The sequence below is a fragment of the Callithrix jacchus genome, chromosome 15 (assembly GCF_049354715.1).
Source record: "Callithrix jacchus isolate 240 chromosome 15, calJac240_pri, whole genome shotgun sequence".
Lineage (NCBI taxonomy): Eukaryota > Metazoa > Chordata > Mammalia > Primates > Cebidae > Callithrix > Callithrix jacchus.
The window spans coordinates 26,896,626-26,913,087 of NC_133516.1; the positions used below are offsets into that span (position 1 = coordinate 26,896,626).

Below are 16,462 nucleotides of genomic sequence, written 5' to 3' on the forward strand. Positions count from 1 at the left end.
TCCTGCTCCCATTCCTGACCCAAGGAAGCCCCTAAGCCAACAGTTGCACCCTATATATAGGATTGGAGGTGCTAGGCACCAACAGTGCTGGCCACATGGGCAACATTTAATTTTCTTCAGATGTCACAGCCACATCAGACTCGCACTATACTTAGGCTCATCAGGAACATCTGTTTTAACAGAGCCCTAGATTTAGAGCAGCAGTTCCCAAATCTGGTTTATCAGAATCCTTGGGGTTGGGGGATGAATTCCTGGACTTCATTCTTAAGCTGACTAAACCAGGATCTTGGAGTTGGGGTCCAGCCATGAATCACCCACTGTTCATTGTGCAGGCTTCCTGAGCTGGCCAGAGTCAGTGGCTGATGGCAGACTCTGAATGGAATTCATGCTGATCCATGATAACCCTAGGAGGTAGTTGATGAGGAGACACATCCTGCGTTTCTGTTGCAGTCATCTTTTTCAAGAACAGGCGAAAAATGTTTTGTTGATTTGAAACCTCTGATGTTATAAAGCTTAGAAAAATGTCATGTCCTTGGTATTGCCTACACCAAGCAATCATTATGTGATGTTTAAAAAAAAAAGTTAGCTGGCCTGATCCTCCCAAGCTAGTAGTGAAGGAAGACTAATTGGAAAATAATAAAAGATAAAAGGTCTGGTTAGAATTGGCACACGATTATTGGAATACTAGATATCTTGCATTCTCTTAAAGTGCCCTTGGAGTGGCTGAGGTCCTTAAGGAGGCAATAGCAGGCAAAAAGGCCCTGAGGTGGGAGGGAACCAGGTGTGTTCCAGCAGGGCACCCCATCCAGGGGCAGGTGAGGGGTGGGGTTCAGCCCACATGCTACTCAGGAGGTCACATACCCTGTCAAGTAGCAGTGACATCTTCTTGAGCTCAAAAGAGGCTCTATCCACAAGAAAGGCCTGCCTTTTTTACATTGCAGAAGACACCATATGGTCTTGCTCTGTGTTTCAAGATCTGAGAGAACACAGCCAGAGCCCAGGAGGAGGGAGTGACGGTGGATGGGCAGGGAGGGCTGGACCCACAGGGCCTTGTGGGCTTTTGCAGAGAATTCTTTTATTCCATGTGTAATGGGGAGCAAATGAAGGTTTGAAGCAGGAGAGAGACATCTTCTGATTCATATTTTAAGAGAGTCAGTTGGGCTGCTGTGGGAAGGCTGTGTTAGCTGCTTACCACCTGGACCAGACAAGAGGTGGCGGGGTTCTGCACTGGGAGTCTGTGTGGCCATGGCGATGAAGAAATGCACTTAATATGGCAAAATATGAAACTTTCTGGACATTCTGAAGATTCTTAGGGGACACAAAGAACATATTTTTACCATCATGGTCCCCTCACACCCCCTGCTTTGCAGGACCTCCTCATGAAATGGAAGCACATCCAGGCTGGAGGCCCCTGTGTTCCAGGTGCTGTGTCGGTGCTGACCTGCCCGGTGACTCCATGATGGCTTCTGTCTTCAAGGTCACCATCAACTGAGACAGACTGAAGAGGTAAATGGTAATGGAAGGACACGAAAGGTACAAGAGTCAGAGGCCAGGCCAAGAATGCAAGCTGAGCAAGGGGCAAGGAAGTCCTCCTTGATGGCTGGCTCCAGAACTGGGACTGCAGAAAGAGGAGTTTTCTGGATAGAAAGGGATGTGGACCTTCCAGTCAGGTTCAGTTCCACAGAAGCATGCACATGTGGTATGCTAGGGGGGCACAACTGCACCACTGGGCAGGGGCAGGCTGGCAAAGAGGCTGCAGGATCTGGGACTCACTCTATCCTGAGGCAGTGGGGAGTTTAGGAGAGGGTGAGTCAGATCAGCATGGAGTTAGCCTAGAGTCAGGAAGATGAGTTAGGAGGTCTGACAGTCTATTGAAGTAAAATTATTCATTACAGAACAGCACTGTGCATGTCCCTAAAATACTTGGTGCCATATTTATTCTCTTGAAGGATTAATCTGAGGAGTTAGAAAAGAATAACTGGGCCATTGAGTCTCGGTCAAAATGATTCATTCATCCAACCAGTATTCATCAAGCATCTCCCACATGGCCAACACTGGGGACGCAGGGATGAGGCTGGAGTCAAGTGGAGAAGACTTCACTCGCATGCCATGAGAAGTGCTTTGAAGGAAGAGGATCAGATACCTGTAGAGCATGTGACAGAGGAGTCAGGTCTGGTCTGGGGTTAGGAGTCCAGGAAGTGACCAGAGTTGAAGCTTGAAGGAGTTGGTATTCAACATGCAGAACTGGGAAAGAGGCATTCCAGGCAGAGGAAGCAGCTTTTGTGAGGGCCCTGGGGTGGCAGGGAGCATGGTTCATATGAGAAGTTAGGAAAGCACAGAGAGAAAGGAGGAGAACAGGGAGGCTTAGGGGAGGAAGGGGTGTGAGGCTTTGCCAGGCCTGGACCTGCCCTTTAAGATGCCAAGTCCTTGCAAGCATTTAAAGATGAAACATGACGGCCATTTGTTGATGATTTCTTGGTCTCTCTGTGTCCTCCTGGGCACTGGTGGATTCTCAACAAAACCAAAAAGTGGAGTTGGCTGCAGATGAGTCTGTTCATGGCCTCAGCTTCTCACCTATTCCTGAGTCACCTTTTGCCCCTCTGACACAGGGATGGGATAACGCCAGGACATGGGTTTGTGGTGTTTAACTTACGGGAGTTTGTACAGGTTTTACCTGGTACCAGCATGACCTTCCCATGTGCTCTCTTGGTCAGCAATTCACAGTCTCCTTGCTTTATTTTTCAAGGAGTTAATCCCACTTTCTGGAACTTGCTCATTCTCAAAGTGAGTGGTGGTTGGTCCCCAAGACAGTCCACAGAAATTCCAGCCCCATGGGAAAGAAAAAATTCCAGGTCTCTACCTGATGCTTGGAAAACCAACCATTAGTCAACACCAATGCTCATCAAATATGCACATTTATCTAGTATTTGCGGCATGCCCAGTTTTCTGATCTTATTATTATACTCTTTTGCAGATAATAAAACTGAGACCCAGAAATTTTCAGTAATTTGCCTTAAAACACAGGTAGGAAGAAGTAGAGTCAGGTTGCATACCAGACCCACCTGTTTCCAAAGTCCCAGCACTTAACCATGGTGCCACACAACTGCCCACTCATCTACACTGCATGTCCAGAGAGCAGTCTCCCAGCCTGCAGGGCCGGAGGTGTGGACTTAGCATCTGCTCTGGGCTCGCCTTCACAGATAAGCAATCTGAACAGGGAGAGGCACCTGGATGTGTCCACGTCCACCAGGGAAAGGCAGCTGCACTGGAGCTGGGTCCCCTCTCCACCCCGGCTCCTCCTGCTGCTCATTGACTGCATGAGTGCCTTCATCCTACAGAACTTTCCATTCCTGACCCAGTGAGCAGCGATAGATAATGACCCTCATGGAGTGATGAAGATTCAAGAATTTCAGGAGTGTGAAGTACCTAGAATGTCTGGCACTTCTGCCCCAGTACACAGTAGCTGACATCTGGTCCCAAGTCCTTCCTCGGAACCTGGCAGGAAGAACTTGGCCTGGGAACCTAGCTTCCCAGCCTGGGATTCTGTGGGCCACAGAGGCCCAGTGTAGAGATTATAGCCTAACATCCCAGCAGAGATTCTTTGATTGCAGATAGGAAAATCCAGACATTTCTGAACTCCAAGACCACGGTGATTCATATGGCCTGGTGATTATGATTGATGAATTACTCAAAGTTTCTGCTTCCCCCAACTCTCCAACTCTGGCAAGAACTTTGGCAGAACTTCTATACCACATCCAGTACTAGGAACTTGCCAAGTTTGTGTCCTTAAAATAAAGTGGGTTCCAAGATAGATGGCAGAAAGTGGGAAATGTGATTTTTCTTGATTGGGTAACTAAGAAGCACACAGCAGGCAGGAGCCATTTTGGGCCAAAGAGCTGTTCATTTAAAGTGTTTATTGACACCTGAAAATAGGGATTAAACTTCAAATGCTATTTTCATGTCAAGTTTATGCTATATAATTTCATAATGGTGATGAAATCCAGGCAGATACCAAAAGGAGAGTTCCCAAGTGATCTTACTGCTGGGTTTCCCTATTACAGACACTCAGGATCCTGGACCAGCTGAAGCCAGGGGAGGAAGCACCCCGGCAGATCACCTGCTGATGGAAAGGCAGGCACCATGATAGTTAAGTGTTTACATGTTGGCTACCTGGTTTCTTTTCAGCCAGGCTCAGCTTTGGTTGGTTTGTATGATTGCCTCAAATCTTCGGAGGTCACCCTTACTTTTTATTTGGAATGTGTTCCCCGCTCTAGAGGACTGAGTCAGAGAGATTGCTCTGCATTCTTGAGGTGTTCCATTTTGACCCTGCTCATCCTCAGTAGACAGGGAGCTATTCCAAGCATGGACTTGCAGGTCTGGGGACCTTGGACAGCATACAAATCGAGAGGTGAGAGACGGCCGAGGCAAAGTTCCTACTCAGAACTTGCAGTAAGAACCATCTCTGGTTTCTATATTTGACAACACAATAATGGGATTCCCTGCATTTCTCCCAGAAAAGCATCAGTGGGGAAAAAACTTTGTTCTGGGAGGTGCAGTGACCACCAAATACTATGAAGGCCCATCAGTGGACACACTCAAGCTGTGGAGGGCTCTTAGCGTTTGTTGAAGACAGATCTTCCCAGAGAAATACCAACACACAGGTAAGTCTGTGTTCAGGATCCAGGACTCCTTGGAGCCATGGATACCCCTGTGGGATGGGGGTGACCCCATGGGATGGGGAAGTTCACAAAAGTCACGACAGAAGTCTCTCAGGTGGGGCAGGGGAGGGCAGTGAAATGTTGGCATCTGCTTGCTTTCCAGTTCTCACTTCTGGCTGTTCTCTGTCCTCTCCACCTCATCCAGCAGCACAGAGGCATCTCTGTGCCCGTCGACCCACCCAGAGACCTCCCCAGCATGGTGTGGTGGGGCAGCTGGTGTTGTGAATCAGGCCGTTGCCAATCAGAGAACGGCTACTTCACAACACCAGGGCCGCACCACACTACAGGCGGCATTCTGGCTCCAGAACCAGCAAAGGCACCCACTGGCGAGGCAGCCACTCCCCCGCCACAGAGGACCATCAGCTCTAGAACCCAGGCACGTGGCTTTCCAGGTCTGGGCTGGCTGCTGCATCGCCCCTGCAGACACTGGCTTCCTGAGGCTGCTGTTTATCCCCAACACAAATGCTCCACTTTTAAAGAAAAGGCCACTCCTGGTAACATTAGTTTCCTACAGAGAAAATGGTGCTACCAGGCTTCCCACTGTGAAAATGAAGTTATGGGCCATCAGGAGGGTTCAGCGCCACTCAATTGAACATTTCCTCTTAGAAGCCAAAACACACAGTGGTTGCAGAGCTGGGACCTTTGTTTTGATACTCGGTGATGGTAGCTTTGAATAGGGCAAAGTAGAGGGAAGGGAGGACCTCGTAATAGGATAGGATGGTGGCCTTAGGGGCACTCCTGGAGAGAGGAAGTCTCTTTGTAGCCACATATACAGGTAATGCATCTATTTCCTAGATGGTCCCAGGGTCCCTAGAGAGCAAACACCTTTCTTAGCCAGGGAGAATTCCACAGCTGTACATAAGCACGTGTCCCAGTGACCTGACAGCTGGACAAGAACCAAGCATGGGACTGCTCCTGGGGCACTGATCTGCCAGACACTCCATCAGGGGTAATACTTTCCATTACTTGTGCTGACAGATGGGCTTCCTTTCCCCAGGTCCTTACAGCATGGACCCAGCAGAGCTGGAAGACTAATGAGGTCTCTAGAATTTGGGTAGCATTTTGTGCCTAACCTAAATCTTATATATGACATCACCACTTTTCAGAGCCCAGGCCAGTTTTCAAGATGGAGTGGCTAGGTTGGCTACTGTCCTTTTCAAAACACGAATAAAAAGTAGAATGTTCCTCTCACTCACTTTCTATACAACAGAGATCCAGAGCTACTCTGATTAACTCAGGCCCAGTCTGTATAACCTCAGTGTTTGTATAAGGTTCTTGCTGCTCTGAAAACCAGAGAGATGGATAAAAACAAGCACCACTCAAACCTTGCCTAGCACCCAGGTTATATAGAGCCTGAGTTAACCAGAGCCACCTGCATCTGTGTCACCAAGTCTACTTCTGTAAAGTTCTGTCCCTCACCCCATCCCCATGTCATTAAGGGTATCTCTGAAATTTGTACTAAATTATGATTGGGGACAAATTTCTTCAAAACAAAATAGTCTGTTTTCAGAAAGGGTTTCTTGCTGTCTCCTGAGAATTCATCCAGTTACCAACTCCCCTACCACGAACGGACTCTAAGCTAGAGCTACTCACGGTGTGGTCCATGGGTGGCAACTTCATCATGCTGGAAAAGCAGGATCCTAGGGACCACCATGCACCTGCTGCATCAGAATCTCCGGAAGCCAACCCGGGCAACATAGCAAGACCTCATCTCTACAAAAAATGTTTTTAAAAATTAGCCAGATATGGCCGTACACTCCTGTAGCCCCATAAGCTCCTCAGGTAACTGACGTGGGAGGACCTTTTGAGCCCAGGAGTTTGAGGCTGCAGTGAGCACAGATTGTACCACTATACTCCAGCCTGGGTGACAGAGCAAGACCCTGACTCAAAAAAAAAAAAAAAATTTCCAGTGGGGATAGCAAGCTGGTAGGAATTGTGTGTTACAAGCACTCCAGGAGATGCTTCAGAACCACTTCTACCCCTTTTGGGTCTCCCTACAATCTCTCCAGCTTCCATTTCAACCTTCTCTCTTCTACACATTATAACCAGAATGTTCTTTTCAAAATGTACTTCTAAATCATGCGAATGCCTCCCACTCCTGGCCTTATAACTGCTTAAAGAGTTGTCCTGATGCTAACTTCCGTGGGACCCATGAATGACATGCACTCCCCTCCCCACTCCTGACGCACCCCTCCTCCCTTTCCATAAGATCCCTCTGGCCTCTATCCCAGGGCCTTCATTCAGCTCAGCCCTATCTAGAAGGGTCCCAGTTGCCTCCAAACTCCATCACTGATACCTGACTGTCCTCCAGGTTTCAGACAGAGCTAACTCCCACTACCCAGAAAGCCAGATCAGGTAATAGCTCTTCCATACACTCAGCAAACTGAATTCCATCCCTTCAGAGCATTCATCTCATTTTGTCATTACTCATTCATCATTGGGGGAATCTTTGCTGAATCTGTGTCTTTCTCACTGGTCATAAGCTCCTCAAGGGCAGGGACATCCAACTTCATTCACTGCTGTACCCTCCAGCCTAGTTCAGTCTCTGACACTGAGTAGACACTGAATAAATCTGTTCAATGAATGGATGAGCACAACCCAAGCCCAGTGTCCTTCAAGGTCAGACACTCTGGCTCTTTGTTGAAGCCCTGGGTCTTTGATCCTTTCAGTGGCATCATCATTAATAGCAGCAGGCAATAACAGAGTAGAAATTGCCAGGCACTGCCCTGAGCCCTCCATGTGCATTTAGCCATACACTTCATGCCTCCATTTCCTTCTCATAAGCAGGAAGGTCATGTAACCACCCTGTCAGGTAAGTACCAAGACCATACCATCCATATTGTTGGTGATTAGTGTCACTGCTCTTTAAACCCAGGCACTCTGGCCCCAGAGCCCATGTACTGAGCCACTGCTCCCTGCTGCTGAGGAGCCAGTGTCAGGGCTGCTCCCAGGGACAGAGCAAAGCCTTCTCCATTCTCAGAGGTTTCCACTTCAGTTTCTTAAACCAGGTAGACCAGGCAGTATTCCCCACCTTGTGCATTTGTAGTTTCTAACCTTGTTTAAAGCCCTTCATAATGGAACCTGATTTTAAAAACCTAAAATAAAATGGGGTCAAGTCCAGAGAGAGAATAAGAGAACAATTTAAGATCAAGGATGCTCTACTTAATTTTGGTATTGAGCAGGTGAATTCATTTGAAGTTTGCACAGTGACCTTCAGAGGTGAGGCTGCAAAGGCAAATTGTGCGCTCCCCCTGCCCCACCACCTGCCTCACCCAACCCTGCCCAGAACGGTTTACTCAAGCCTAGCCTAGGGGGGCACAACCTTAGGCTGCCTCCTCCGCATGCTTAGATCCAGCTAGAGCCCCACCCAGGGCCACAGACCTTCATCCACATTGTGGCTTCTTCTCCAAAGTACATTCACCTCACTGAGAACAGCCTTTCCCCTCCTTAGCGTTCCAGACCTTCCACTCAGGCTGACTTAATGCCACCTGGCCAGAAAGAAACAGAGTGTCCATTCCCCCTTTTCTAAAACCTTGATTTTGTGATCATTTGAAGCTCTGAGTTTAGGATCTCTGTATTATAATTTCCTTGGGATCCCACCTTTGCAGCTAGCCACAATCCAACTTAAAAGACTCTCTCAGGAGGCCCGTTGAAGATAACCAAAAACCCCAGTGATGTAGGGAGCGCACCAGACACACACTTTTATACCCACCACCTTGTCTTAAGCTGGTTACCATCAGCTCTTCTGGGAAAAGCTGGGTTTGGAAAAGGAGTTCCCTGAGTGTATTTCATATCACATCAAGCAATGGTTCTCAAAGTGTGCTCTCTGGAGCAGCAGCAGCACCAGCAGCTCTGGGGAGAGGCCAGTGCACTCAACTTAGAGAACTACCAAAATAGTGTAAAAGATGGGGGAGAAACCCCTCAAGTATCAAAGGTTAGAAGGCCACAATAGTGGAGCATCTGTGCCTGCCATTTGCAGAACTGTGGAAAGTTTAGGGTGTTTACTGTATGTTGAATAATGATTCTCTCAAAACTTTTGTGAGTTGTAAACATAAATCCCTAGAGATGCTGAGCAGCGGTAACCTGGCTCTTCCCATTTTCACCTGCATACACATGGCCAGAGCATCCGCTTATCCGTCACAACAGGGGAGCTGGAAGGTAAAAGTTATCTTCTATCAATATAAAGTCTTAGATTTTTTTCATTTATGAAATTCTTAACACAGTACATGGCACAGTTACATTTGAAAGGCTTTTCATTTCTTTAATCTGAGCCCAAACCAAGCCCATTTTAAGGAGAGGAACTAGAGGCAGATTGAGGAGCCAGCCTGTACTCCAGGGACGAGAGGCATTAGTTGCTGGAGCAGAGATTTGAGCTCAGCAATACTCCCAGACCCACGCTTGCCCTTGCTTTTGATTTTCTACCTCCCTAATGAACAAGTGGGGACCATAAAAGTCAGCTGTGCACAGCTTAGAGCACCTGTGTCTGTCTGAGCAATGAAAAGCCATTTGATTGGCAGTCAACTTGGAGAAACCCTGACCCTAAAAGCTAATGCCATAAAGACCACACTGGGCAATCATATCATTTCAACTTGACAAAATTTGTTGTACATTTATCTCGAGGTGGACTTCTTTTTTTGCTAGTGGTAGGGGTGGATTTCCTTGTTTTTCTGGTAATTCTTGCTAGCCACTTACCTTAGAATTCATAGGTGGTCATTTACATATTCCTCGTGAAAGCCATAGCCAAAAAGACCTTTTCAACCCCAAGCATCTCTCTCTTGGTAGGTACTGGCTTCAGGCAAGTGGCTTCTCTCTTTAAGGAAATATGGTAATTTGAGTGTTTGTCATTGCTACATACTCCATCTCACCAACTGCGGTGAGACTATCAGGAAAACTGCACATCACTCTGCTGAAATTTCAGGAAAAGTTTACAGGTCTCAACGACAGAGTTGAAGTCAGAAAATTTCACCTTCATGTTAATTTTTGATGGACATTTTTAAGGGGAGGGGCAAGAAAATCGTTTCACCATTCCCTTTGTTTTCTTAAAAAAAAAAACTCAGAAGAAACCTCACACACAGACCATGAGAGAGTTTGAAATCGCTATTTTTAAAGGTATAGCAGGAAAGAATTTTGATAGAAAAGTAGAGCAAAATAAATAAGCAGTAAAACCTCATCCCTAACCTTCTCCAGCTGCCTGACATCCTAGTTTAGTTCTGGAGAGTTGGACCACTGCTCTCTAGTTCCAGGGGGTTGCACAGGAGCCAAAAATGAAACCAGAGGCTGAGCCCCAACAGAAGATGAAACTTAGGAGCAGCCTCAGCTCCAGGAAGCCTCACTTTCTGGCACAGCAGATCTGGGTGCTGTAGAGCCCAGCTAGGGCTAGGCACCTGCCAGCAGTCCATCAGTCATGGTCTCAGATGAGTGGCACCAAGGTGGAGCCCACTGAGGCAAAGGAAGGATCTGTGAGGGACACCTGCAGCCTGCTGCAAAAATGTCTGCCCCCCACACCTTGTCTTGCTGCAGCTCCAACTCACAGTTGGAGAAGTGGAAGCAAAGCAAAGCAGCCTGTCCTAGACCACACAGCCTGGTCCTCTGTTTTCAGAGCCAGAGGTCTTTGTGCTCTGGAACGAAGACAGTGACCCCCCACTGACCCACTGGCACTTACTGTGTCCCAGGGACGTGGCCTGTGTCGTCTCGTTTCGGCACAGAGCAGCCCTGGGACTGGGAGCAGTGTCGTCATTCCCATTTTTCAGGTGAGGTACAGGCTCAGAAAGGTCACAAAACTTGCTCATGGTCTCACAACTGGTGAGTAGGTTATCAGACTCCAAAGATGTGTGTAGCTAACCCTGCCCAAAGGGACTTCCTCCTCCATACTTCCTGGGCAGCTCTCCAGAACACCCGCCAACAGGCAACGTAGATGTGACTGCCTTCAAAGTTTTCTACCTGCCTTCAAGCTTGAAACACTGGAGCCTGATAGAGAGCACTGGAAGTGGAGGGAAGAGAAAGAGCTATGCCCTCCTGCAGTGAACCTCCAAGGTCGTTTCCTCAGGCCTGACTCCAACTGGAAGGAGCAGTGTGTGTATGTGTGTAGGCATACACGTATGGATGTGTGTGCCTGTGTAACTGACTTTGTGACTATGAAACTGAGTTAATACTCTTCTGTCTTTGCCTGTTTCTTCTTGCATATTGCCTAGAGGGATACCCATTACTGTTTAGAGGCACAGAACAATAGAAAATGACACTGTTCAAGGACCAAAACTTTCAAAAGACTGCTGACACACAGCAGAGTGTGAAGGCCCCTGGTAATCCCCTAGGGATAAGCACTTGACATTTTTTTATAATTTGAATTTCTTTATGATTATAAAAGTTGCACATATTTAAAGACACTTCAAAACAAAAATAAATGCTTCATTGCTCAGGTTACCTTGGTACATGCAGAGTCTAAGGCCACATCCATCAATGTAACTTGCTGCATGGATTACCAGATCTCCCCACCATTGACCTCTTGATTTTTTTACCCAGAGAGCAAACAGAATGGGCAAGGACTGACCTGAAATCCTTTTGAAACACAAGCTGGATCCTAAAGCTTTGACCTCCACTGCTCACTGCCACATGGAATCTATCTCTGTGCCCCACTCCGCCCCAGCCCCAGTTGGCCTTCCTGCTGCTGCTCACACAGGCTACACCAAAGCCCTTTGCACACGCTGTTCCCTGCAGAGGTCTCTCTTCCTCTGAACAAATGTGGGACCCATCTCTGCCAAGGCTGGGAAGCAAACAGCCCCTGCTTTGCCTTGCCAGCCTGTGTCTGTACCATTCCTGTGGTGGCCTCTCCGAGCTACTTTTACATGGCATTTGAGCTCTGGGAAGCTGGAAGTTTGTCGAGTCCATTTCCCTCATTTTGCATCTATGGACGATAAAGCCCACAGGCGAGGGTTTTGACAAAAGGAAAAATGCCTTCCACTTGGCATTGTGACGGAGAGGCTGTCTCAGACAAGCCTGGGAATTTGGGATATATCTTGCTGAGCCTAGAGACAGAAAAGAGCTTCTAGGCTGCCTTCCCTGAGTCCCGGGCCAGGTCCTTCCAGGACACACTCGCATGGCACCCTGTTCAAAACACTGCACACTAATGACTGCAAAGGATTAACTGACTTTTCAATATTCTTGTTTTCTACAAAGTGAAAAGCTTCAGAAGGACAAGGTATGAGTCTGTTTTGCTCTTTTGCCTCTCCCAGCACATGGCACAATGCCCAGCACATAGTGTTTTGAGAGACAGCTGACTGGCTGTCTCATACAGGGCCCTGCTCTGTTGGGCACAAGGGCTGCTTAACACATTCCTATGCTACAAAAGATGGGCAGTGCTCCTCTCCTCCAGGAGCCACCAAATAAATTCAGATAGTAATGCCAGAAAGAGGGTAGTGCCAGCCTGGGGAGAGAGTGGCTTGATAAGGCACTGCTTCTCTCCACGGAGACAGTGTGGAATGATAGGGATGATCTAGGACCTAGAGGAGCGACCTTAAATCTTTCTTGCAGCCAAAAGCCTTCATACCTGAGCCAGCCAGAACTGTTAGGTCAGAATTCTCACCCATGACAAGAAGCCTGGGGGTATGGAGTCCAGGGTTGATGCATTAATTTAAGGGTGTCATCAGAAGCTTAGACTTGACCCTTCTGCTGCGCCACCCTTATCACCTTGTGGTCACAAGAGGGCTACTGCTGTTCAAGTCATCACTTCCACATTCCAGAAGGAAGAAAGGAAAAGTAGAGGGGCCAGAAGTATCCCCTCCTTTTATCAGGCGGCATCAGCTTTCCCAGAAACTTCCATGTCCACCCAGCAGACTCCCACTTATATCTCGGTAAGCAGAACTCCTATCACCTGGCCACGCCAGCAGTCAGGGAAGCTGGAAAGGTGGGCATTCAGCTATAGAGAGTGGAAACAAGCAGCAAGGGAAGACAAGTCAGTAACTGCTGTAGAGTTCCCTGGCCAGCAGCATCTGCCAAAACTACGTAAATTATTCAAAATAAGTGTTTTTGTGGATTTTCCTATTACAAAAGCAATGCATATAGATTGTTACTTTAGAAAATAAAGATTTTAAATCTTCAACAAGCCCATTACTCAGAAGTGACCACTGTTGTTCCAGGTTTATTAGCCTTCTAGATCTTCGTATTTTTTTAACATGGATGGAACCACAATATGGGTTGCTCTGAAATTAGCCTTTGCACGTGGCATTGTGAAAAATCTTTCCAAATCATTAAATGTTCTCTGCAGAATTACATTTTATGTATTTGTGTTCCATTGAATAAGTTACATACTTTGTTTATTCGATCTCTTGGGGTGGGGCATGTTTATAAAAGTAAAATGTGAGAAACCAACACTAGCGATTCTCCTTGTAGCTAAATCTTTGACCCAGGTGGTCCCCTTCTAGGAACATCTTAGAATATCTGCAGATGTGTACATCTTTAGAGCTTTTGAAACATCCCACCAAATCGCCTTTCTAGATGAACTGTTCCAATGTACAATCCCAAGAAATGCGAGTGCCCATTTCCACCTCCTAAAATTTTCACCAACACTTAAACAAAACAAAAAAGACTGGGGAACAGGAATGTTAACCTGGCCCAGGCGTCTTGATTGCCAGATGAGAACAAAGGGAAGCACCTGCACAGGCCCTGCAGCATGGCCAGCCCTGGAACCCCAGCATCAAGATGGACGGCCAGGTGCCTCTGGGATTCTCAAGGAGAGAGGGCCAAGGTCAGAAGACTTCAGGGACATGATGCCCGTAGGTGTGTGCAGTCCCTGGGTGGACAGATTTGCTTCTGACTCAGCATCGTATTTCAACTCAAGCTTTATGACCCTAAGCTTCTCACTTAACTCTTTCTGGGATCAGTAAAAAGAGGAAATAGGGCCCAGAACCAGGTCCTGTTGTCAGCCATCATTGTTAGGGACTGAATTGTGTTCCTTTAAAATTTGTATGTTGAAACTCTAATCCCCATGTGATTGTATTTGGAGATGGGACCTTTAAAAAAATAACAGGTTAAATTAGGTCACAAGGGTGGGACCCTAATCCAATAAGACTGGTATTCTCCTAAGAAGAGGAAGAGACTCCAGAAAAGTGAGTTAACAGAGGAAAGACCCTGTGAGGACTCAGCGAGGAGATGGCCTTCTACCCAAAGAGAGAGGACTCGAGAGAAACCGCACAGTCCAAGCTACCTTGATCTTGGACTTCTAGATCCCAGAACTGTGAGAAATACCTTTCTGTTGTTTTAGCCACCTGGTCTGTGGTGTTATGACAACTACTTCTCCTGAATCCCAAACCACAAGTGTCACACACCCTAAAACTGGAGTCAGATTATTTTCATAATCCTTGAATATGCATGTGGCAGATACTATGGATGCCCCACCCAGGCTGATGGACATTTCCCTGCATGCTGACTGCATCCATGCCACCCTCTCCCCAGCTATATACCTGAAGCTCTTGCTGGTGCCCTGGGAGCTGCTCAGCCTACATACAGGCCATAATTGCCAAGTGCCTGGGAGCCAATGCCTGTAGGGCTGTATTCCACCAGTGAGGAATGGAAGTCAGAATTGTCCCAACATTCTGCACAGCTCCTCAGATGGTCTCCAGCAGGAGGGAGCCCCAGATGCCCATGTGAACTGGTTCACTGATGCTCAATATTGGCTCATACTCCTCTCCTCTCTTACACCTCCCTCCCCCACAAACTCATTCCAGGATCGCTTCCTGGAACATCCTCTCAGGTAAACTACTTGCCATAGCATCTGCTTTGGAGGGAACCCAAACTAAAGCATGTGCAAAAGAAAGCGTGGGAGGAGTTGTTGTTTTAATGGATTATATTTTTAGAGCAAAACTGAGTGGAAGGTAGAGATTTCCTATGAACTCCCTCCTCCATACCTGCATAGCCTCCCCTGTTATCAGCATCCCTCACCAGAGTGGTACTTTGGTTATAATTGATGAACCTACCTTAGCACATCATTATCACATAAAAGTCCATGGTTTACATTAGTATTCACTTTTGATGTTGTATACTCTATAGGTTTTGACAAACATATAATGACATGTGTCTTCCACTACAGTATCATACAGAATAGTTTCGCCGCCCTAAGTGTTCTCTGTGCTCCACCCATTCATCTCTCCCTTTCTCCTAACCCCTGGCAACCATTGATCATTTCACTTAGTTTTGCCTTTTCCAGAATGCCACATAGTTGGAATTATACAGTATGTAGCTTTTTCAGATTGGCTTCTCTAACTTAGTAAAATGCATTTAAGGTCCTTCCATGTTTTCCATAGGTTGAGAGCTCTAGATGACCTTTGGTTTGCCAATGGCTTTTTAGATATGTCACCAGAGTCATGATCCTTGAAAGAAAGAATTGGTAAGAATGTGGTGGCTCACCCCTGTAATCCTGGCACTCTGGGAGACCAAGGCTGGTGGATCACCGGAGGTCAGGAGTTTGAGATAATCCTGACCAATATGGTAAAACCCCATCTCTACTACAAAGATATAAATTAGCCAGGCATGGTGGCATGTGCATGTAGTCCCAGCTACTCAGGAGTCTGAGGCAGGAGAATCACTTGAACCCGGGAGGCAGAGGTTGCAGTGAGCTGAGATCATGCCACTGCACTCCAGCCTGGGTAACAAAGCAAGACTCCATCTCAAAAAAAGAAAAAGAAAGAACTGGTGAGCTAGACTTTACTAAAATTAAAGTTTTCTCCTCTATGTAAGACACTGTGAAGAGAACGAAATGACAAGCCATAGACTGGGAGGAAATATTGCAAAAGACATATCTTATAAAGGATTGTTATCCAAAGCATATGAAGAACTCCTGAAACTCAACAATAATAACCCGATTGAAAAATGAGCCAAAGACCTGAACAGATACCTCACCAAAAATATATATACGGGTGGCAAATAAGCATAGGGAAAGATGCCCCACATCATATGCTGTGAGGGAAATGCACACTAAGACAACAGTGAAGTTCCGCTATACCCCTATTAGAATAATCTAAGTCCAGAACGCTGCCAGCACCAAATGCTGGTGAGGATGTGGAGCAACAGGAACTCTCATTCACTGCTGGTGGGAATGCAAAATGAGACAATCACTTTGGAAGATGTTTTGTCATTTTCTCACAAAACTAAATACATTCTTTCCATATGACCCAGCAATAATGCTTCTTGGTATTTTACCCAAGGGAGTTTAAAATGTACATCCACACAAAAACCTGCAGGTTGATGTTTATATTATACCAGCTTTATTCTTAATAGCTAAAACTTGGAAGCAACCAAGATGTCCTTTAGTAGGTGAACAGATAAATAAGCCATGGTACATCCAGACAATGGAATATTACTCACTTGCTAAAAAGAAAGTTCTGCTTTTAACCCAAGACAGATCCAGGTGCCTATACATACACACCACCCAAATAGAGCATTTGCTCAGGGGACAATGAGCAGCCCCTGAAGCTGCAGAACCCAAGTCCTTATTGTGGGGATGATGGCAGTTGAAGCAATGGCCACTGCCACAGGACATCAAAGCAGCAGCCTTCGAGGTAGACATAGCTGGGTCCCAATCCCAGCACTCACACTCACTAGCAGGAAAATCTTAGGGGATAATAACTAGCTAAGTCTCCATTTCATCAACTGGGGGAGTGGAAATAACACCAACCTCACAGGGTAAGTGAGAGGCCTGAGAACAAGAGAAAGCAGAGTGCCAAGAGAAAACTGTGTGCACAGTGGAAGGCAGC

At 46.8% G+C, this 16,462-nt stretch overlaps 1 protein-coding gene across 5 annotated transcripts in view; it reads left to right on the forward strand.

Annotated features, from left to right (window-relative positions):
• The window catches only part of LOC118147825 (uncharacterized), a 127,925-nt gene extending 114,940 nt beyond the window's left edge, over window positions 1-12,985 (forward strand). For 2 of the 5 annotated variants that reach the window (XR_013526907.1, XM_078350132.1), the window contains 2 exons: window positions 1,371-4,661; window positions 4,864-12,985. Coding sequence is in view for 2 of the 5 variants with exons in the window: in XM_078350132.1 (XP_078206258.1) it covers window positions 4,572-4,661; window positions 4,864-5,310 (537 nt within the window). In the remaining 3 variants the exon portion in view is untranslated. The remainder of the gene's footprint in view (window positions 1-1,370; window positions 4,662-4,863) is intronic. The other 3 variants (XR_013526909.1, XM_078350133.1, XR_013526908.1) reach the window with 3 other exon arrangements.
• The last annotated feature ends 3,477 nt before the right edge of the window (window positions 12,986-16,462 follow it).